This window comes from Phoxinus phoxinus, assembly GCF_949152265.1.
Source record: "Phoxinus phoxinus genome assembly, chromosome: 8".
Classification (NCBI taxonomy): Eukaryota; Metazoa; Chordata; class Actinopteri; order Cypriniformes; family Leuciscidae; genus Phoxinus; species Phoxinus phoxinus.
This window is the reverse complement of record NC_136883.1, coordinates 15,424,296-15,448,468: the sequence shown is the minus strand read 5'-3', so window position 1 is coordinate 15,448,468 and position 24,173 is coordinate 15,424,296. Positions and strand designations below refer to the sequence as shown.

General features: G+C 37.8%; 1 protein-coding gene across 2 annotated transcripts in view; it reads left to right on the top strand.

The window, feature by feature from the left end:
- cd151l (CD151 antigen, like) overlaps positions 1-24,173 on the top strand; it is a 67,745-nt gene that overhangs the window by 6,000 nt on the left and 37,572 nt on the right. For both annotated transcript variants that reach the window (XM_079620035.1, XM_079620036.1), the window contains exons 2-3: positions 13,943-14,026; positions 18,469-18,660. In XM_079620035.1, coding sequence (XP_079476161.1) covers positions 13,943-14,026; positions 18,469-18,660 — 276 coding nt within the window. The remainder of the gene's footprint in view (positions 1-13,942; positions 14,027-18,468; positions 18,661-24,173) is intronic.

Genomic DNA, 24,173 nt, shown 5'->3' with positions numbered 1-24,173 from the left:
AGTCTATAATGTGTTATGTGTATGCTAGGCCGAAGAGATGTGTTTTTAGTCTAGATTTGAACTGACAGAGTGTGTCTGCTTCCCGGACAATGGTAGGAAGACTGTTCCAAAGTTTTGGTGCTAAGTAGGAAAAGGATCTACCGCCAGCAGTCGATTTTGATATTCTAGGTATTATTAACTGGCCGGAATTTTGAGATCGCAGTAGACGTGAAGGACTATAATAAGTTAAGAGCTCGCTCAAGTACTGCGGAGCTAAACCATTTAGTGCTTTGTAAGTGATCAGCAATATTTTAAAATTTATACGATGTTTAATAGGCAGCCAATGCAGTGTTGACAGAATGGGGCTAATATGGTCATACTTCCTGGTTCTAGTAAGAACTCGAGCTGCTGCGTTTTGAACTAGCTGTAGTTTGTTTATTAAGCGTGCAGGGCAGCCACCCAGTAGAGCATTACAATAATCTAGCCTTGAGGTCATAAACGCATGAACTAATTGTTCTGCATTATTCATTGAGAGCATATGACGTAATTTAGATATATTTTTAAGATGGAAGAAAGCGGTTTTACAGATACTAGACACATGACTTTCAAATGAAAGATTGGTATCAAAGAGCACACCCAGGTTCCTAACCGACGACGAAGACTTAACAGAGCAGCCATCAAGTGTTAGACAGTACTCTAGGTTATTACGTGTGGAAGTTTTTTGTCCAATAATTAGAATCTCTGTTTTTTCTGAATTTAGTAGTAGGAAATTACTAGTCATCCAATTTTTTATATCAGCTATGCATTCCGTTAATTTTGTGAATTGGTAGGTTTCGTTAGGTTTTGAAGAAATATACAGCTGAGTATCGTCGGCATAACAGTGAAAGCTAATTCCATGTTTCCTAATGATATCTCCTAATGGTAGCATATACAGAGTGAACAGCAGCGGTCCTAGTACTGAGCCTTGTGGTACGCCATACTGAACTTGTGATTGATAAGACATCTCTTCATTTACTGCTACAAACTGATAACGGTCAGATAAGTATGATTTAAACCATGCTAGTGCAATTCCACTAATGCCAACATAATGTTCGAGTCTATTTAAAAGGATGTTGTGGTCAATGGTGTCAAATGCAGCACTAAGATCCAGTAATACTAATAGAGAGATACAACCACGATCGGATGATAAGAGCAAATCATTTGTGACTCTAACGAGAGCTGTCTCGGTACTATGGTGCGGTCTAAATCCGGACTGAAAATCCTCGCAGATATCATTCCTTTCAAGAAAGGAACACAGTTGTGAGGATACTGCTTTTTCTAATATCTTTGACAGAAATGGCAGATTAGAGATTGGCCTGTAATTTACTAGTTTTGTAGGATCAAGTTGCTGTTTTTTAACAAGCGGTTTAATCATAGCTAGCTTAAAGGTTTTTGGTACGTATCCTAGAGACAAAGATGAATTAATGATATTAAGAAGAGGATCTATGACATCTGGAAGCATCTCTTTCAGCAGCTTAGTCGGTATAGGGTCTAACATGCACGTTGTGGATTTAGATGATTTGACGAGTTTGCAAAATTCTTCCTCTCCTATATTCAATTCAATTCAATTCAATTCAAGTTTATTTGTATAGCGCTTTTCACAATACACATTGTTTCAAAGCAGCTTTACAGAAAATGCATTTCAAAAATATACATACAAAAATACAGTTAGTTAATCATGAAATTTAGGGCATAACATATCGCCGGCGTTGGGTCGTCTCTTCACAGGCGTCGAGTCGTCTCATCACAGGCGTTGGGGCATCTGAAGTCTCCATGAGAGGCTGGATACATAACTGGAGCTGACGAACTCTATTTGAGTTATCTCGGGACAGGCGTCCCGAGATAACAACAAAAAAGGCAGATGGGAAATAATTAGCGTAGCTGCTGTTCTTAATATGAATGCATTTGATCTGATTTAACTGTAGTATAAAAGGTATGAGATGCATCATGTGAATGCTTGGCTAAAGAGATGCGTCTTTAATCTAGTTTTAAACTGGGAGAGCGAGTCTGAACCTCGGACAATATCAGGAAGGCTATTCCAGAGTTTAGGAGCTAGATGTGAAAACGCCCTCCCTCCTTTAGTGGACTTAGATATCCTAGGTACGACCAGAAGCCTCGAATTTAGGGATCTTAAAGAGCGCGATGGAATATATGGCGATAGAAGATCTCTTAAATACACAGGAGCTAAACCATTTAGGGCTTTATAGGTCAGTAACAATACTTTGTAATTGATACGGAACTTAATAGGTAACCAGTGTAGAGATGATAAAATTGGTGTTATATGATCATATTTTCTTGACCTAGTAAGAACTCTAGCAGCTGCATTTTGGACTAACTGTAGCTTGTTTACTGAGGATGCAGGACAACCAGCTAATAAAGCATTACAGTAATCTAGTCTCGAGGTCATGAATGCATGAACTAACTTTTCTGCATCAGAAACTGATAGCATATTACGTAGCTTAGCAATGTTTCTAAGGTGGAAAAAGGCTGTTCTTGTGACATTTGAAATATGATTTTCAAAAGACAAGTTGCGGTCTAGTATAACACCCAGGTCTTTTACTGTAGAGGATAAAGTAACAGGACGTCCATCAAGATTAAGGTTGTATTGTAAGAGGTTTTGTGGGCAGTTTTTTGGACCAATCAGTAATACCTCCGTTTTATCTGAATTTAATAGAAGAAAATTACACGTCATCCAATATTTTATATCTTTAACACACTCTGTCATTTTAGATAATTTAGTGTTATCATCTGGTCTAGATGAAATATATAATTGAGTGTCATCAGCATAACTGTGGAAACTTATTCCATGTTTTCTTATAATATTACCAAGTGGCAGCATATAAATTGAGAATAGCAGGGGGCCTAATACAGATCCCTGCGGCACTCCATAATTTACTGACGTTATCTTTGATTTTTCCCCATTTAAATGGACAAAATGGTAACGGTCTGATAGGTACGATCTAAACCAGCTTAATGCCTGTCCCTGAACACCAGTGTAATTTTGAAGTCGATCTAAGAGTATTTTATGATCTATAGTGTCAAACGCAGCACTAAGATCGAGTAAAACTAGTATTGAGATACAGCCTTGGTCAGAAGCTAAAAGTAAATCATTTGTAATTTTAACCAGCGCAGTTTCTGTGCTATGATGTGGCCTGAATCCTGACTGAAACTTTTCATAGATATCGTTTTCTTGCAAGAAAGAGCACAATTGAGCGGACACAACTTTTTCTAGTATTTTAGACATAAATGGAAGATTTGAAATGGGTCTGTAATTTGCTAGGTTATTTGGATCTAATTGTGGTTTCTTAATAAGAGGTTTTATAACTGCCAGCTTGAATGTTTTTGGAACATGTCCTAAAGATAGAGACGAGTTAATAATATTGAGAAGAGGCTCTTCCACTACAGGTAACACTTCTTTCAGTAGTTTAGTGGGTATTGGATCTAATAAACATGTTGTTGGTTTAGATGCAGTGATAAGTTTATTTAGCTCTTCCTGTCCTATAGTTGTAAAGCGCTGTAGTTGTTCTTGAGGGGCGATAATTGAGGCTGAATCATAAGACGCTGTCAAAGATTGTACATTTACAATTGTGTTTCTGATGCTTTCTATTTTCTCAGTGAAGAAATTCATGAAATCATTACTATTAAAATGTAACGGAATATTTTGTTCAGGTGATGTCTGTTTATTTGTTAATCTAGCCACGGTGTTAAATAAAAACCTTGGATTGTTTTGGTTATTTTCTATTAGTTTGCGTAGATGCTCAGACCTGGCTGCTTTTAGAGCCTTTTTATAACGTGACATACTGTCTTTCCACGCGATTCTAAAGACCTCTAAATTAGTTTGTTTCCATTTGCGCTCTAAGTTACGAGTTTCTCTCTTGATAACATGCGTAGCACTGTTGTACCATGGTGCTTTAGTTTTCTCTCTAACCTTTTTTAATCTAATTGGTGCAACAGTTTCTAATGTACTAGAGAAAATGGTGCTCATACTGCTAGTCATTTCCTCTAGTTCCTCTGTTTGTTTGGGTTCACTGAGGAGCGGAGATAGATCAGGTAAGCTATTCAAGAATCTATCTACAGTGGTTGGAAGGATTGTTCTGCCTGGTCGATAACGTGGCGCAACATGACACATTTCAGCCGTACGTAGTAGGGCTGCACGATATTGGAAAAAAATTACATTGCGATATTTTTTCCCCCAACGATATATATTGCGATATTGAGAGCCATAACTCCAGGCTAAAGACAATAATTACCATTCCATGATATTAATAATTTAACTAATAAGCATAAGCAAGCTTCATTACAAGTGACAAAAAGGTCACTTAATTTTTTATTCCAAAATTAGAACATTTCTGTAAACACAACAGCAGAACACATTTTTAAATAAAACAGCAGCTTTACACCAACCCCCTGATTGGTTTACAACAATATAACTTAAATAAATATATTTTTTATAAATTTTGGTTCACAATCTTTTAAGTCAACTTTTCTTAGCCAAAGTGCCAAAGTAAAACAGTGTTGGTGTTGGTCATCATAATCATATGAAATAAACAAAATGATATAAAACTTTAATATATTTTGTATTAAATCTTCTAAACAGATTAGAGAACATGTTTCTGTAAACAGAAAAGCCGAACACATTTAAACAGCAGCTTTACACCATAACACCTGTCAGCGTCGCCGCTCCCACCGCGCGAGCACCAAAACAATAGCCTAATGAAAAATCAATAATTATAATGCCGATATTATTATAGATACAGACATCCCAAGTTCCGGGAGTCTCCCGCATATTGATAGCGGCTCACTGATGCCCGCGAATTAGTTAATCTCCGGAATCTAGAGCGAGCGCGCCCGCGAGACAGATACTGTGCTCCAAACCGCGCAGCGCGTCCACGGCAGAGCGGGAGAGAGAGCAAGAGACCGCGCGCGTGTGCCTCATGAAGCGCATGTAATATCTCCCGCTGGCGCTACTGTGCTACTACCCTTCACATCGCATGTTCCGGCGATGTGACTATCGCTCACTCGCACATCGCGATGTCGATGTTAAAATCGAATATCGTTCAGCCCTAGTACGTAGTATGCAAGTTACCATGTAATGATCAGAGACATCATCACTTTGCGGTATAATATCTATATCGGTTGGATCGGTTCCATATGATATAATTAAATCTAGAGTATGATTAAGACGATGAGTGGGACCACTAACGTTTTGCTTGACCCCAAAGGAGTTTAATAAATCTATAAGCGCAGCTCCTAACGCATCATTTGTGTTATCAACGTGTATGTTGAAATCTCCAACAATTATTGCCTTATCGGCATTGACCAATAGATCTGAGAGAAAATCTGCAAACTCTTTTAGGAAATCAGCGTAAGGCCCTGGCGGTCTATATACGTCTATAGCAATGAATGAATCAAATTTTCCCTCAGGGAGACTACAATGCACTTCCTGATGCGATACTGTATTAGACGGTTGCATAGTTATAATTTTGTCCCTGATATTATCGATCTTATAAGTGAAGAAGTTCATAAAGTCATTACTGCTGTGCTGCTTGGAAACTTCTGGGCTTGAAGCTTTCTTTTTCGTTAGTTTAGCCACTGTTTCAAATAAATACCTAGGATTATGTTTATTTTCTTCTAATAGGGTTGAAAAATAAGCAGATCTAGCAGCTTTTAAAGCCTCTCTGTAAGCAATCGAGCTCTCCTTCCATGAAATCCGAAACACCTCTAGTTTTGTTTTCTTCCAGTTGCGCTCCATTTTTCTGGCTGCTCTCTTAAGGGCCTGAGTGTGCTCGTTGTGCCACGGCGTTGGACTATGTTCTTTAATCTTCTTTAAGCGCAGCGGAGCAACTGTGTCTAAAGTGCTGGAAAAGAGAGAGTTAAAAGTTTCTGTTGCAATATCAAGTTCTTCTAAGCTATCCGGGATGCTGAGATGATGAAACTGATTAGGAAGATTATTGATAAAGCAATCTTTAGTAGCAGAAGTAATCGGTCTAACATATTTATAACACGGAGTCGGCTTTGCAGCCTTGGCTAAATGTAATTTACACGAGACTAGATAGTGATCTGAGATGTCATCACTCTGTTGCAGTATTTCAACGGCATCAACATCTATTCCATGTGATAGTATTAGATCTAGAGTATGATTACGACAATGAGTCGGTCCTGACACGTGTTGTCTAACTCCAATTGAGTTTATAATGTCTTTAAATGCCAATCCCAATGCATCTTTTTCATTATCTATGTGTATATTAAAGTCACCAACAATTAGTACTTTATCTGCAGCCAATACTAATTCTGATAGAAAGTCCGCAAATTCTTTGATAAAGTCTGTATGGTGCCCTGGTGGCCTGTATACAGTAGCCAGCAGAATTTTCAAACGTGATTTATCGTTTACACTATATATTTTTACATTAAGCACCAACACTTCAAAAGAATTATATTTACAACTAGATTTCTTAGTGGTTTTGAAAATATTACTATAAATTACAGCAACACCTCCTCCTTTGCGTTTCAGACGAGGTTCATGTTTATAACCGTAATCTTGTGGGGTTGACTCATTTAAAGCAATGTAATCGTTTGGTTTTAGCCAGGTTTCTGTTAAACACAGCACATCTAGGTTATAATCTGTAATCATATCATTAACTATTAGCGCTTTTGAAGTAAGAGATCGAATATTCAGCAACCCAAGCTTTATCATTTGCTCATTTGTATTATATCTATTTTTTATTTGTTGAAGATCAATTAATTTTTTTTTAATCTAATCAAAGACAAAGACTAATCAAAGACATTTGATGGTGGGTTTAAAAAATTATGAAGGTGTTGTTACCTATGACTCTTATCAAATGAGAAGAATTGCTGTTGATTTTTATTCTGACTTATACACTGCCAATGTCTTTCCTGTAGCTCAGTGGTAAGAGCATTGCGTTAACGGAGTGATAACCGCAGCACCTGAGACGCGCCGTTGTTTCTTCTGTCAACAAAACCAACGTGATGTCTCAGGTGCTGCGGTTATCACTCCGCCCAAGTAGCAGTGCTTCGCCTTCAGAGAATATAGTTCCCAGTATTTATACGGTTAAAATATGTCTGTGTCTCATGTGACTTTGTTTTTTGTACACTCTGTGACTATACAAATCACAACATGTAAATAGGAAAATGTTTGCGTTATTTTGTCACTTATTTGGATTAGTATGCTAGCTGCAACCATTTACATCCAGTCTTTGTGCTAAGCTAGGCTAGCGGTGGGTTACAAACAGACTTATAGCACGCACGGAGATGAAAAAAGTATGTATGGACTTATCTAACTCTGGGGGATAAGGTGAATAGGCTAAAGTCCCAAAAAGTCGGAGTGTTCCTTTAAGTCTTCGTCGTCGGTTAAGAAACCTGGGTGTGCTCTTTGACACCAATCTTTCATTTGAAAGTCACGTGTCTAGTATCTGTAAAATCGCATTTTTCCATCTTAAAAATATATCTAAATTACGCCATATGCTCTCATTGACAAATGCGGAACAATTAGTTCATGCGTTCATGACCTTAAGGCTAGATTATTGTAATGCTCTAGTGGGTGGTTGCCTTGCACGCTCAACAAACAAACTACAGCTAGTTCAAAACGCAGCAGCTCGAGTTCTTACCAGAACCAGGAAGTATGACCATATTAGCCCGGTTCTGTCAACACTGCATTGGCTGCCTATTAAACATCGTATACATTTTAAAATATTGCTGATTACTTACAAAGCACTAAATAGTTTAGCTCCGCAGTACTTGAGCGAGCTCTTAACGCATTATAGTCCTTCACGTCTATTGCGATCTCAAAATTCTGGCCAGTTAATAATACCTAGAATATCAAAATCGACTGCTGGCGGTAGATCCTTTTCCTATTTAGCACCAAAACTTTGGAACAGTCTTCCTACCATTGTCCGGGAAGCAGACACACTCTGTCAGGTCAAAGCTAGATTAAAGACACATCTCTTTAACCTAGCATTCACATAATGCATTATAGACTTCTATAACTCAATGTTAGGCTGCATAGATTAGGTCAGCCGGAACTGGGAACACTTCCCTTAAATCCTGATGTACTCGTTACATCATAAGAAGAATGGCATCTACGCTAATTTTAGTGTCTCTGTTTATCCCGAGGTTTTCTCGCAGCCTGCCGGATCCAGGCCGTATCCAGATCTGACGAAGGACCTTCGCCTGGACCCGATGTCAACTTAGTGCTGAAATGCCAACTAGCCTCTCCCTATGGAGGATCCCTTTACCACTCTACAGATAAAGCATTGTGGAAAATTTGCGTATCTACCCCGTAGTGATAAAATAAAATTCTGTATCAAATTTATAGGCAGGACAAGTAGGCTAGTTTGTTTAGGCTTGGTTTGTAGAGAATTACAAACATGCGCACATATATTCAAACGCACATAACTATAGAATTAATTTCTCACAGGTTTGCGTTTAAAGTGTTTAGAGAGAACGTGTCGTCTTAGCGGCCCCTAATTTAATAGCACATTATCCTTTCGACGGAAGTGAATCAATCAAAACTAACTTTAGCTGGAAAATAACATTATTCAAGCCAAAAGCCAAAACAATCTGTTACCTTAAATTATACGTTTATCTCTGTAAAGCAGCTTTGAAACAATCTACATTGTTAAAAGCGCTATATAAATGAAGATGACTTGACTTGACTTGACAGATGCATGAGGTAACAAGGCGGTTTTATCAATCCCTGTACAAAAGTGAACTTGAAAAGAGGGGAAAAATCCCCTTTCCTAGAGGATCTACCCAAGATCTCAGAAGAGTCCAATGAGGAACTGGAATGTGGCCTAACTCTGGGAGAACTTTATAAGGCACTCCAAGATATGGAGTCTGGGAAAGCTCTGGGAGTAGATGGGCTTCCAGTGGATTTTCTGAAAGCTTTCTGGTCGGAGTTGGGAGTTGACCTGCTAGAGGTGTTCAATGACAGCTTGCTGAAGGGTGGGCTGTCGTTGAGCTGCCGGAGGGCAGTGGTTACTCTTCTTCTGAAAAAAGGAGATCTCACTGAGATTAAGAACTGGAGACCGGTATCACTTCTGTGCAGTGATTATAAATTACTTTCTAAAACTTTAGCTAATAGATTGGCTAAAATAATAGGACAGGTGATCCATCTAGATCAATTTTATTGCATACCAAACAGGTCAATCTTTGACAATATTTCCTTAATTAGAGATATTATACAAGTTTCCAAATTATTTAATATCAAATGTGGTTTGTTGTCTGTAGACCAAGAGAAAGCTTTCGACCGGGTTGAGCATTCTTATTTATGGGATGTTTTAGAGGCTTGGTTTTAATGAGAAGTTTTCAAAAATTATAAATTCTTTATAGTGAGAGTATTATTAAGTTTAATGGTGGCTTATGTGCTCCATTCGAGGTCAGTAGAGGTATTAGACAAGGTGGTTGATTATCAGGAATGTTATATTCTCTTGTTATCGAACCACTTCTACAAACAATCAGGAAGAATTTAGATGGTTTTAGGGTACCACTTTGTGATGTTAATTTTTGCATATCAGCTTATGCCGATGACCTTATAATAATGATTAATAAACAAAGCGACATACATGTTTTATCTAGATTGATAGAAGACTTTGGAATATGGTCTTCGGCAAAAGTAAATTGGAAAAAAAGAAAGGCGTTTTTATTAGGGGATTGGAATGAAAGGAAACCAATTCTTCCTGAAGGTCTGTGTTGGAATAGGTGGGGTTTTAAATATCTTGGAGTTTTTTTAGGAGATGATAATGTCTTACAAAAAAATTGGGATGGTTTATTACAAAAAGTGAAAGGTCGTCTAAACAAATGGAAGTGGATTCTACCCAACTTGTCTTATAGGGGAGGAATACTTATAGTAAATAATTTGGTCGCTTCACTCTTATGGCACAAATTGGTTTGTATTGATCCTCCAGTGAAATTGATGGCTGAGATTCAAGCGGTCTTTGTTGACTTTTTTTGGGACAAGCTTCATTGGAATTTTGTAATGCAAGACTGGATCTGTCTGCGTCCAATTGTTTACCAGGATTCCATAAGACTTTACAAAACTCAGGAAATTTTGTTTTAAAATCATTACTGGGCTTAACTGGACCTCATTTTAAGAATGTAGAAGCTGTTACTGTAAAATTGGGAATCAGATCTGTTCGTTCAGTGACTCGATTTGTGATTAAGTTAAAATAATGTTTTACGGATGAAGAAACAATGATGTTAGAGGATTTATTTTTAGGGAATTATGTCGCTGACAGTGAAGATCCTTTTCCGTGTTTAATTCAACCAAATGTTGAAGAGTATTCAGGGTGTTTCTTTCAACAAAATAAGTTTTTATCTGTTGATTTTTTTATTTTTTTCATGCGTGGAAAGAGTTGTGTAGAATGTGTGTGCTCATTCTCAACAGAAAGACACTTGATAAGAGAGTCGATACCCCTTGGCGTTTTGTTTTAAAAGTAGGTGATGAGATAAGACCTGAATGGAGAGGGGTTTTTTTTCAAGCCACCATTATCAAAAAGAACGGGACTTGCAGTGGAGAATCCTGCATGGGGAAATTGCGGTGAATTCTTTTGTTTCAATTTTGGATTCTAAGAATAACTCTGGTTGTCCTTTTTGTCCTCAAAAAGAGACTAGTGTTGTCAAAAGACCTGGTACTTCGGTATGAAGTCGGTAAAACATTTTTTTTACGTTTACGGTACCAGCTTTTCTTAAGTACCGAAGTATCGAGTTAATCCGGTTCTTGACGCGCTGTCATAAAGGTGCACAGTTGCGTCCTCTTCATAAACACACTGACTGAGACATGTTGACAAGAAAGGAGGAATGAATCGTTCACATAGCGTGTTTTTTGCAAAATTTGTTGGTTGCATAGCAACGACAGACGCAACGGGAGAGCACGCGCTTGTGGAAAGGAGAAAGCGGTGCAAACTGCACTCTCCATGATGATGAGGAAGTATCATCAAATAATTAATTGATTTTTAGCCCTTGCATTAGCTTTACTACTAGATATATTCATGGAGATGAGAAATAAAAAGCCGCCCTGTACAGCTATGATCAGCTGTTCGGCCGAGCTTTTCATGTTGTTACGGTCACTTCTATTAAGCATAGACGGTATATTAGAGATATTAGAGATTATAAGAGAATCAGAGATTATAATACATTTTTAAATTACCCCAAGGAGAATAAATGCTACAGTATATACTATTGTTTATTGTTAGGTCATTTTATCTAATGTTATCTAACAAATGGAATCTTTTTGTAAAGTGTTTTTAATAGTACAGTTTCCATCTCCGTAACAGTATATACACTTTAATATGTGTAAATTTAATCTAAATTAAGTTTCGGTACCGAGAACCGTGGATTTTCACTGGTATTGGTACCGAATACTGAAATTTTGGTACCGTGACAACACTAAAAGAGACTGTGTTTCATGCTTTTATGCAATGCCTCAGACTTAAAGGGGTCATGGCATGTTTTTTTTTATTTTATTATTATGTTCCCTTAGGTGCAATTATAGTATTACTATAGTTTTTTTTACAAAAAACTTTTAAAATGTAGTGATTTATGACCTTTTCCCACCCTGTTTCTCATCCTCTGATTCAAACAGTCTGTTTTGGGGGTGTTTCCCCTTTAAGAGTTCAGTGTTAACACCCACTGTTATGATTGGCTAACGTCAGTGCCTATGCATCAATTATTAACGCCCCCAGCCAGAACATTTGCAGATTCGGCGTATTTAAAAAGTAGTTTAAAGTTTTAAATACATTACTTACAGTTTGCGTCGTCGTTGTTGAGCCCAGAATAGTTGGCACGGACTTATCTTTGAGCAACAGTTTTCTGGCAAAGCCAGCATCATTTTGGGATTTGTTCTCAAAACAGTCATCCTTCAAATGTATAGAACAAACGCTTAAACTAACACTGCCGTGACTGAGACCGCAAAAAATAAAGTGCATCCATTTTTCCCTGACGACTGGATCTTTCGCAGCGTATTCAAATATGTTGTTTGTCCACAGCCAGGAACAGCACATCTGCGTGGCATCGTAATTTCCCTGTACACAGACCCACTCGCTGTCCGCCGACTGAACACTTGTGAGGCGCGCAAGCGCGCGGGCGCGACTGATACGAGATGAGCGTAGTTGTCTTGCGCTTAAAGCGTAGTTGTCTTGTGCTGGAGGCGGTCTATATGCAAACGCTGGTACGTCACTTCGTACCGTGACGTCACTTCTTACCATGGATCCAGAACGAGCTGTATTTAGAGCTTGATTTAAATAAATGATTCGTTTATAATGGGGCGTTTGCAGGACGTTTTAATGGTACAAAGACATCTTATATACCAAAAGATCAAGGCAAATTTGGTTTCTCATGTCATGACCTCTTTAAACCGTTGCGTAATGGTGAAAGAGTTGTGTAATAAGTTTAATGAGTGTTTTTGTCCTGAAACTTTTATTTTTGGTTTTAAATATGTACAAAAAAAAAGCTTGTTACGTTTTAATTGTTGCATTTTATTCTTGTCATGCAGTGTGAGGCCAGGAGCTGCTGACTCCTAGGAGTTTCGCCAATATTGAAGAGGGTCTGTGATAGTGGGCAGCCCTGTCTCACACCTCGCCCTTGAGTGAAGAACTCAGTTTGTTTATTGCCAATTTTAATTGCACATTGATTGTTTGAGTACATTGTTTTTGTAAAGTTGTATGTTTTGCCCCCTATACCCGATTTTAGAAGTTTAGAAAGAAGGCCTTCTTGCCAAATCGAATCAAAGGCCTTCTGGAAATCTACAAAGCAAGCGAATATTTTAGTTTTGTTTTGGTTGATGTATTTATCGATCAGGGTATGTAGGGTGAAGATATGATCTGATGTTCTAAAATTTTGTAAAAATCCAATCTGACTTTTGCTCAGGACATTGTGCTTTGTGAGGAAGTGAACGAGAGGGGACTCCTCTCTCTCTCTCTCTCTCTCTCTCTCTCTCTCTCTCTCTCTCTCTCTCTCTCTCTCTCTGATACACACAAAACTAACGATTGTTTGCCACTTATCCCGCGATTGTAATACAGTAGTAAAAACTGATTTGCCCCGCATTTTTGTGCACAGAACTGTTGATTTCTCCCTAGGTTTTCTTCGGAGGAGCATTGCCGCTTCGCACAAGAGCCTCTCAAAAGTTAGAAAGAAAAAACAAAGCCAATCAGTTTAGCGATGTGTGTTAAAGGGGCTATATGGAACTTTTTCCCCAAAATAAACGAAACAATAGCCTTTTTATTTTACCATTTATGACTCAAACATCTCCTGATGAGCATACTGACACCTTGTCTGCTCACAGTGGGTGCACCTATAAGCCTGTATCCTATTTTTCCTATTTTCTGTCGGGTCGGATTATTCCCGCGCTGTCTGCGGATGTGACGTCAAGCGCGTTCATGTTAAACGTTTCAGATCACTCAGAACACTTATCTCAAACAATATATGTATTTGACTGTTCTTACCTCTGTAAACATAATGTTGACCTGACCTCCTTGCAGCAGATGACTTGTGAAGTGTGCACGTACGAGCGAGCAGAAAGGAAGAGCAGTTCTGTTTTTTGGCCACAGGTGTCAGTCGCAAGTTTAAATTTCAGAAAAACGCATATAGCCTCTTTAAGCAGCCGGAATATATTAACCGTTTGTGTACCATGAATTGCGCATTTTTCTCAAAACGCTCTTGTAAGAGAATTTAATCTAAATAAGATGTTTCCTGGTAAGCCTAATACATAAAAACCACAAGACACAACCGGACAACAGTGGTTATATATAAATATATTAAGTTTTGATCGAAATTATTGCTAGGGACATATCAGTGTCACCGGATATTGGTAGGGACACGTAGTCCCTATTCTACGCTCCTGCGCGTATTTAGCCCAACAAAGATGCTCAGTTGCTTTTAGTTTATGACTGTTTTTTTTTTCTTCTTTCAGATGGGGTTAAAAGAAGATAAGCAGGAAACATGTGGGACCATCTGCTTGAAATACTTGCTCTTCACCTTCAATTTCCTGTTTTGGGTTGGTATCTGTTACTGTCATCTAATGCAGTGGTTTTCAAACATTTAAGCTAGTGCACAAACATTAAACAAAAAAGTCCTTCACAACATTTTAACTATGTAATATCCATTTATATTTACTATACTGTATATCAATTTTAATTTAGTTTCAATTCATTTTTGCTTACCTTTCAATGGGATTGGTACTCTGAAATGATTTCTGTTGAGTTAAAGAAATGCAGTCAAGAAATTAAGTGATGAATTAAGTGATTAGTGAGCATTACTGATTAACACCTGCTGTTAACAAGCAGAATCACTGAAGGAAAAAGAAACACAAGAACTACAACTGACTTCCAACCACAGCCTTAGATGAAATCAACTTAAGATAAAAGATGTTTAAATCTCTCAAGATCTCAGCAGAAGGGGGTTAAAACCACTACACAAACAACATTAGCAGCTTCACTTATTACTAACCAGTTTGACTTTTGTCATGCGTCTACAGAAGTTGTTATTGAGAATGAACAGAGGTTTAGATGATGATGATTTATTGAGTTTCATTTAAAGTTACAAACTTTTACATACATGCTGCTGACATATTATTGTAGCAGAATTTGTGCTGAATACAGTGTAATGAGACTTTAGCCATGAAAATGTTACAAGTAACAGAAATACAGTAAGCACAAATGTCAGAGCATGTCAGAACACCTCCAGGACTCAAAAAAACCCTCAGACCCCAGAGGGTTAAGGCCCCCAACTATATCTCCTGAGAAACGCGATAGCTGCTGATAATACTGAAGTTTATATATGTATACAGCGTCGTATTCCTATAGGTAGATGTTGATCAGCTGAGTGTCAGCTGATGCGAGCTTGACTAACGTGACCTGCCAGAAATGACTCTACGCTTAATTAATAGCAGCATTAGTCTGCAATCAATGGCTCAAGTCTCTGTTGCTAATTCCAAAATGTAATTTTAGAGCTAGTAACGGAGGCTTGGGATTAGATGCGTAGAATTAGTCCTACACACAAGAGAATTTTAAGGACAAAAACCTAACAAATGTCTTAGAATACATCACCTGAACAAAGTTTTGAGGTGTGATAACCGTAATAATTGCAGAATAATTTACTCCGGGCCCGTAGTCAATTATTCCTTGCATATTAAAGAAACAAACTCAACATATTGTTTAACATGGTAATAAGATATCATAATAATGAACATGCACAGTATTGTTATCATGGTAATTCCTTATTACAAATTATTTAGAGCTTTACAATGCATTTTTAATCATCCGGATGGAACCACGCATGAGAAACATGGCGGATTGAGTGAAGGAGACGTGATGAATGAAAATGCACTTTCACTCTCTGGCAGTAAATGCCGCATGTGGAACATCAGAAAACAGAATAGTTTTTTTTATAATACACCACACTTTCACCTAAACTGAATAATTAAAAACAAGTTTAACCCTCTGGGGTCGGCAAACGCGCCGGCGCGTTTTGCTAGTTTTTTTTTTTACATAGCAGCAAAATAGACTTAAAATACTCATTTAGTAATTTTTGGTCATACAGACTTAAGAAATATGAAAAAATAAGCTGTTAAATGTCAACTTTTTTATGTGTCCACTTACAATCGAAATAAAACATTGTGCTTTTGTAAAATAAAGAAAATAAACAGGGTGTGCTTTCTGCCTCTCCGTGAACACTTTTTTTCTGAAGCACGTCTCTAAACTTAAACAAAACTCAGCAAATACTATTCACCCAGGCATGAGCAATATATCTTTATAATATCTTTAGAATCGCATTTCTGTGTGTCATGAATGAACGGCACATATGAGCGCTTTTGCTACTAGTTGTGACTAGTTTTGGATAGACTATAAAGTTTTTACTGTAAAATAGACATCAAATAAGCTTTCGTTAGCCAGTTTCTGCTCATATGTTAAATATATACCGGTAGTATGTTTTGTCAAAACTAAACTCATCAACTAAGATGTTATAGTGTTTTCTTCCAATGTAACGTTAGGCTATATCAAACTAATGAATCCTTAACTTTAAAATATGTATGATACTTTAAAAGAAAGAAAGATTACACTTGACATATTGTTAAAATTTTAATTGTTGTTGATTTACATGTGAACACTTTTGAATAAAATAGCAAAAAACATATTTATAAGGTAGATGTAAAATAATCTTTATAGGTCAATATAAGCTTTCTCATTAAATTATTTATTATGGTTTTTTATTAGTGACACATTTGGGCAGAGGATGTATTCCAAAACTTTCTGAAAATACAGTATGAAAATTAACTGCACACTTACTAGAAATGTTTACCTTGGATATTATACAATTTGAATGTATACATGTTTTTTTTTTTTTTAAAGAAAAGTTTCCAAATCTAACTTTGAACCAATTCTGTAGAATGGCTCATATAGCCTATTTGAACATGATTTGTTTCCATGTATGACTATGTACTAAAAATGTGCTTTTGACTTTCATTTATATTTGGATTTTATATATATTTTGTCCTCACATTCTTTCTTGTGTGACACACCTGAATGAAATGTTCATTATGCGGGTCATTAGGCGGGTCAGTGTCTTCTCAGGTGTGAACCACTCACTATTCATGATGGTGTTGGATCATCCACGCCCCTGCGCATATTGCCTTCCCAAACAAAATTTTTGTTTTACAAAATTTAAATCAATGTATTGTTTTATGTGAAAGATTAGGCAGGATGATTTTCAGATCATTCTGAAGGAAAAACTCCAGGCGATAACATCCATTACTCAAAAGTATTGTGGGCACATATTTACTATGTGTTTTGTGGCGTTATTTCGCCACAAAAATTTTACATTTTTTAAACACTTACATTTTTTTGTTTTTTGAATAACCATGCATAACCATTCTCTCAAAAATAAACATGTACATGTATGCTGCTCGCATATTATGGTAGAGTGTATTATGGTGAAGTGTAATTATACCTTTGCCATTTATATGTTTATAAGCAAATGAAAAAAGCACAAATGTCAGGGCATGTCAGACCCCAAAAACACCTTAGACCCCAGAGGGTTAAATGGGTAAATCTTCTATAAATATTTTAAATTCTTTCTTTTCTTTTCTTACATAGTTCAGTTCTTGTTAAAAACACACTAGACATGCTTATTCTGTGCATTTTGAGCACTTTTTGTGGGAAATCATATTTATTTTGTCCATCAAAAGTGTGCTTTCACTTTAATTGAGCGTGAGCAGCGCAGCAAAAGACTCTGTGCTTCACTGGACCACGCTTCACTGCTGCTCACGCGACGCTCCTGCTCCCGGTGTGAATGCACTCATTGGTTAACATACACGGCTAAAAAAAAATAATAATAATAATAATTTGTTACATTTATATAGCGCTTTTATTGGTACTCAAAGCGCTTTACATGGAAGGGGGAATCTCCCCAACCACCACCACTTTGCAGCATCCACCTGGATAATGCGACGGCAGCCATACTGCACCAGAACGCCCACCACACACCAGCTTACTGGTGGAGAGGAGACAGTGATGAAGCCAATCAATATATAGGGATGATTAGGAGGCCATGATGGACAGAGGCCAAGGGGAGAATAGCCGATTTGGCGTAGTTGATAATGCATGACAGATTAGAAAAATCCATAATGCAAGTGCAGGTAGGCAGACACCGATTCTCGCACAAGAATCGGTGACGTTAAATTTTAACTCACACATTCTCAAAAAATGGTTGCATATGTCGACCATTTTGGTTGCAGTCTGGAGACCTGCTATTTATTTTCAAACTTTAACATTTTTACAATTCATTCTGGACTAAAATATGGCCTAGATATTGATAGAAAATGTTCAGATTTTTTTATTTGTTTGTTACATTACAATAATAATAAACATAGTCAGTAGAGTAAGTGCAAAAAAAAAAACCGTGTTGCGGCTAAAGCCCAATTTATACTTCTGCGTTAAACTCCCGCCGTAGCTACGCCGTAGGCAGTGTGTAGCGCGCGTACCCTTCGGCGTACCCTGACGTGCACCTCTCCAAAAATGTAACAGCGCGTCAATTCTACGCGGACGCAAGCGCTGTGATTGGTTTGCTAGAACCCCTCCCTCGGGTTTCACATGTTCCCTTTGCATCTGTAATTGTGCGTCAATGAAACCCAACACCTTGCCTGCAGTGTAGAGGCTCCGGCGTAGGTCCGACGCAGAAGTATAAATCAGCCTTAACACCGACTATCGCAACAAGCTTATATAGTTAGGCAATATCACATGAGTAAACTTGCAAATGTGTGATAGTGATCTTGTACAAAATTCCAATAAACAAGTTGATATAAAGTGACAACATTTTAGCCACAATACTCTCTGTTTTTGTTCTATTTCGTGAAAATAGTTTCAAACAAAGCCACACCAGAACTGTTGCACATATCCAAGCAACAGTGAATCTTGAATGTTCTTTTAAATATTTTTCCAGCTGGCAGGAGGTGCAGTGATGGCTGTGGGCACCTGGACGATAGTTGAGAAGAGCGATTACATCAGTCTGCTGTCCTCAAAGATTTATGCTGTCTCTGCCTATATACTCATCATGGCCGGGGTGATCGTCATGGTAACGGGGGTTTTAGGCTGCTGTGCCACCTTCAAGGAGCAACGACGCCTTCTGAGAGTGGTGAGAAATATGTATAAATGTTTACTTGCTCTAGAGCAGTGGTTCCCAACCTTTTTTGTCTGAGACCCCCTTTCTCCCAAGAAAATATTTGAGGACCCCCCTTCACATTTAATGATATTATCGCTCTTGTATAACCTGGCAAGCCAGACTTACATCAAGATGTTTAGTCTGGCAACTCTCCATAGACGCGGCTTAATCCGAGGGGCGGGATAAACGGTTGTCTCTCAAAATCCCTCTGCACGCAATAGGATAGCGCTACAACCAATCAGAGCAATGAAGAAGGTGACGTAGTCAGAGCGGCAAAGATCCGGTCCAGCAAAACTCCGAACACTTCTTCCTTTTTTAAGAATGATTTAAGTGCCGTTCTTTGCTCTTTTCTTAAAGAAAAACTTAACTCCAAGTCCTCCAGAGTTGCGGCCAAAGCCGATTCGAAAGGCCGCTGTTCTCCATCCGCAGCCGCCATTCTTTGTTTTCAAGTGGCAGCCGTCACAACTCTGTCATCAAATGTTAAGCCCGCCCCCGCCTACTGCGTCTAGATTTCTAGGCTAGCTCTTGTAAGCTTGCACCAAGGATGACAAAAATTTTTGTTTTCAAACAAACGGTATGTTTACTATAACCAGATATGTTTATGCACAAATAATAGCCTATAGTATTGAAAATACAATAACAAAAACATCAGTAGGCCCTTTGTAATTTAAAAACGTAAGCCTTGGAGTAGCCTATAAATTGGCCCTATTTGAAATGCAATAACAAAAATATTCACACTGGTGTGTAGGTAAAAAAAAGAAAGAATATAGGCTATTACTAAATGACTGCTGGGATTTCTGGGAACTCAATACTTACATTGATAAAGCCTTGCAAATAACATGCGAGGCTTTATTTTTGGCGCTATAGCGAGCGATAAACTTGCGTTTATTAACAGAATAATGCGTCTTTTGGAAGAACATTGTAGCCGGAACTACTTCTCTCTGTGTACGTCTATGACGAGTCATGCAGGTACTGGGCTACTCCACAGCGGCAGCAATCCAAACCAGTGTAAAATAGTCCCAATGTAAACACTTATTATAGGTGTACCATAGTGGTTCAGGATAAGTCAAAAACACGGATTGGAAAATGGATTCATGATGAACTCGCTCATTATATACATTTTTACCATTTTGAACAGAAAAAAAACGTAAGGACTTTTATTTAATGCTCATTGCTCAAAACTTTTCAAAATATGACGCGACCCCCCACAGAGCTCACTGAGGCCCCCTTGTGTGCCGCGACCCCTCTGTTGGGAACCGATGCTCTAGAGAACTGTTGAGGGTTGTTTCCATTTTCTTATACAGCATGTTCCTCGACATAAATGGTAATACATGACTGCACATCAGATCAGTTTAGAGCAGGCATGGGCAAACCCGGTCCTGGAGGGCCGCTGTCCTGCAGATTTTAGCTCCAACCCTAATCAAACACACCTGAACCAGCTAAACAATTTCTTCAGGATTACTAGAAGGCTACAGTGTGGTGAGTTTTATCAGGTTTGGAGCTAAACCAGGGCTCAACGCTAAGGATTTTCTCTACTTGCCCGGTCACAAAAAAAGTAATAAATGAATAAAATAAAATGGGCCTAGTTATTGTTTTAGTTGGTTTTGATCCATTTAACCTTAATAAATAAGGTTATGACAAACTACTAGCCTAAATTTTAAATATTGTTAAAGACAGTCAGTAATAAGATAAGAACAAATAATCAAATTACGAGCAATAGCACAAATAAATACAACTGAACAAACATTCAACTGAAAAAAAAAAAAGAGTTCACTTAAGACACTACCGACTATGTTTACGATGATACTCGACAAGGCAGGCATTTTGACATCATTTTGTGGACGATATGGCCAAAAATATATATATGTATTTTTTGGGTGAATGGCGATGTAGCAAATTAGCTCTATGAAATATTAATAATTAATCATAATTTGTTATAATTGATTATGATATTTGGATCAGTTAATTGGATTAACTTGATGTAGCTACATTAACATCCAACCAAATATTCAGTTCATCCTGTGAACCGTCAATATTGGTTATTAATTCTAAGAAATTTACATTTCTGGGGCATGGGAAATGTCTTTCTTTCTTAGTACTACTAAGAGGAAGTAGTCAAAATCGATAAGATTAGTGACTCCAGATATGAGCTTGAGACACGGACAACTTTACGTGTGATATGAACAAGACTTTATTAACTAGACTAAACATTTAAACTACTCAAACATACACATACATACATGCATACAGTTTACCAAGGGAAAGAGAGCTGAAGCAGAATATAGGAAAGCAAGAAGTTATAGCATTGTTTGAAACAGCCTTGAGCAAACCATCAGTTTCGTTCTAACACGCCCTTCTTAAAAAGGGGTAAGGATACTTAATGTATCAAATAATGAGACTAAGTTTGATACTTGCATGTCTCGCCCATTTGAATTAAACTGTCCTGATGCAATTTATTGAGGCTCCTCTTTGCTGATGTGGTCTTGATGAGAGAGAACCAGTGGGAGTCAAGAGTCTCTTTGGTGAATGGAGCTTGCTTGGCACAAGCTTGGGGTTCATTGGGGGACTTCTAGTTCATCATCTTCACATTAGGACTGCTCAGGAAGGACCAAGAGAGTAGGAGCGCAAGAAGCAAAAGAGCAAGAGGCTAAGACAGGGCTGATCTTATGATCAGTGATTTTTAAAGCGTGAAGATGTCACACCCTCTGGGGGTGTGTGAACCAATAAGAAGTTGTTTCCTTTGGAGGGAAAATGTTACGACCCATTGTGTTCTAGGAGGCATTTGAATTTGTAATTTCATTGGGTGTTTAAAAGAATCTTCAAGATTCTTATAATACTAATGCGTCACAAAGTTAGCAAAATGTAATGTAAATTGACAAATGGGGGACAAAGTTTGGAGTTTATAGAGACCAAAGATGCCACATGATTTTGGTTAACCATAGTTTGCAAAGTTTGAAACATTAACCCATTAGAGTTTACAAGAAAACAGGCCAAACCACATAAAAGGAAAATCATGAGATGGGAAATTATACATTTCTCAAGTGGTTATATATATATATATATAGAATATATAGGATTGACATGGTTTATTTCTCCTTCTCAGTAAGAATGAAGTGAGAGTCACAACTCTCTGGAAATTCCTTTTGGGGTCGTAAAACTGGTTATCAGTCTTAGCGAATGTAACCATGTAGTCTATGCTCATAGGCGCCGATTTCGTCATGAGTCATTTTGTACCCACCACTTTTTAGGGTTGCTAGTAGGGCTGTAACGATACACCAAATCCACGATTCGGTTCGTATCACAATGTTTGACCCACGATTCAGTTCGTATCACGATTTTTGGGGGGATTTAAAAAAAAAAAAAAAATCGGTGCTGATGCAGTGGTGACCCGTTCATGTAACATATAGGCGGGTGGCGCTGCCAATAAAGCACATAAAAGCTGCCACAAAGAACTGGCAAAAGTAATCTGAATATGTCAAATATAGCAAGGAGACATTTTTATTAATAAGTGTTTTCTGTGTCGCTGCAAAGATGAAGTTGACGATGCTGACTCGCGATCTTATAGTGAACGCGGCAGAGAGAAATGCACATTTCATACGGATTACATAGTTTTCTTTCGTTTTTAATTGTTCTGTTTAAAAGTATGATTTTAAGCGTTCGTCGTGATAGATATCTATTATTTGCTTTACTTATTATTTATTAAATCCAGGCAATTGGTTAATGAAACATTGATTAAAATTAAGATACAATTAATACAAAACGAAATTCACGAGAACTGTCACGTCCGTAACATTGTTTTTTCCTCATAAATGCGAACTAAATAAAATTATTAATAAAATGTATATTTTATGTTCTGTGGAGCTCGTTTAATTTTTTTCTCACGTTTATATTAATTTCTGCTTGAATAATGAGTATGTGGAGGAATACAGCCTAGGCTATTCCACGCTCAAGCGCATGCATAAATCTTGCCGCAAAGCACCGGCAAAAGCAGGCTAATGATAATATGTCTGAAAAATAATGAGGCATTTTTATTGTTTATTAATAAAATATATATTTCTAAATCAGTGTCGGCTCCAAACACATCTATATACATCTCCACTGTAAAGTGGATGCGCCTTTAGATAGAAATGCACCTTTCATATGGATTACAGCCTAATCAGCCGGTACTTGCTTTCGATTAAAAAAAATTAGTTTAAAAGTGGATATTTCGAGCTTTATATAGAAATATTCATCATGTTTTTGAGGCTATACACTGTATTTCAGTTCATTATTGAGAGGCGCTCCAGTTCACGCCATGGAGATAATTATAGCTTGCCCTGTTTGTTTTATTTTATTTTACAAAAGCACAACGTTTTCTTGTAATTGTGAGTTAACCAAATAAAAGTACTTGCAACTGATGCGTTATTCCTTTTGGACCTCAAAAAAGATTGAGTATTTAAAGTTGTTTCCTCTGTTGATAGGAAAATGCAAGTGTTCGCGCCGACGCCTGCCATGCAGTGCGCGCTCCACACTCCGCACACACACTTTGGATATGCACCTAATATCCATATAATAGCGAACATTTATCTAGGTTAAAGTTAGAGCGAGCTGCCATGCCAGATGGATAAGTCCTTTTTCATGTTTAACAAATCAAAAAAAGAAAATACATTTTCTACCTACCGCGAGTAAGCGCTGCACCAGTTTGAAAAAGGTAAAAGCATAACGAGCGTAGCGAGGGACCCCACTGAGGGGGATGCAGAGATGTTGCTGCGTCTTTATATTAATATTTCTGATTGTTTAAATGATCAGCCCTCGGGGGCCCCCTTAAAATGCGGGGGCCCAGGCAATCGCCTGCCCTATTGCGGTGCCTCTGCCAGACGGAATGCCATACTCTAGGTTTTTGTGAAACGCCGCCACTGCATAGTAGCTTGCAGAGCTTACATTAGTAAGCTACAGGACGTCATCTTTCAAAACATGACCTAATCGAAAGAGAGAAAAAATGAATGCGTCATTGTACCCAGCACTTCTGAATATGCACTTCCGAATGCGTCTCTGTCCCCAGCACATTTCAAACCAAACTGACGCCCATGTCTATGCTAAATATATTGTGTGCAAAAATGGGTTAAAATCACATTAGTCAAGTCACCTTCATTTAGTGCTTTTAACAATATAGATTGTTTCAAATCAGCTTTACAGTGATTATAGGAAATTACAGTAACAGCAATTGTTTTGGCTTTACAGCAGCTCTAGAAAAAAATTGTTGTCCAGCTAAAGTTAGTTTTGATTGATTGATTAACTTCCGTTGCAAAGATCCGGCCCGCTCATCCGCACAAAACAGTGCCTGGTGGCTCGAGAACGCAAACCCTGAAATGGATTCCAAGGTGCAAGCCTGGAAAATGTAAAAAAAAAAAAAAAAAAAAAGGTAATCTCTGCTCAAACCTCAAAAATGCAAACGCATCATGTGTTTAGTCTATAGGTATGTGTGTTAGATGTGTGCAGGCGTGTAG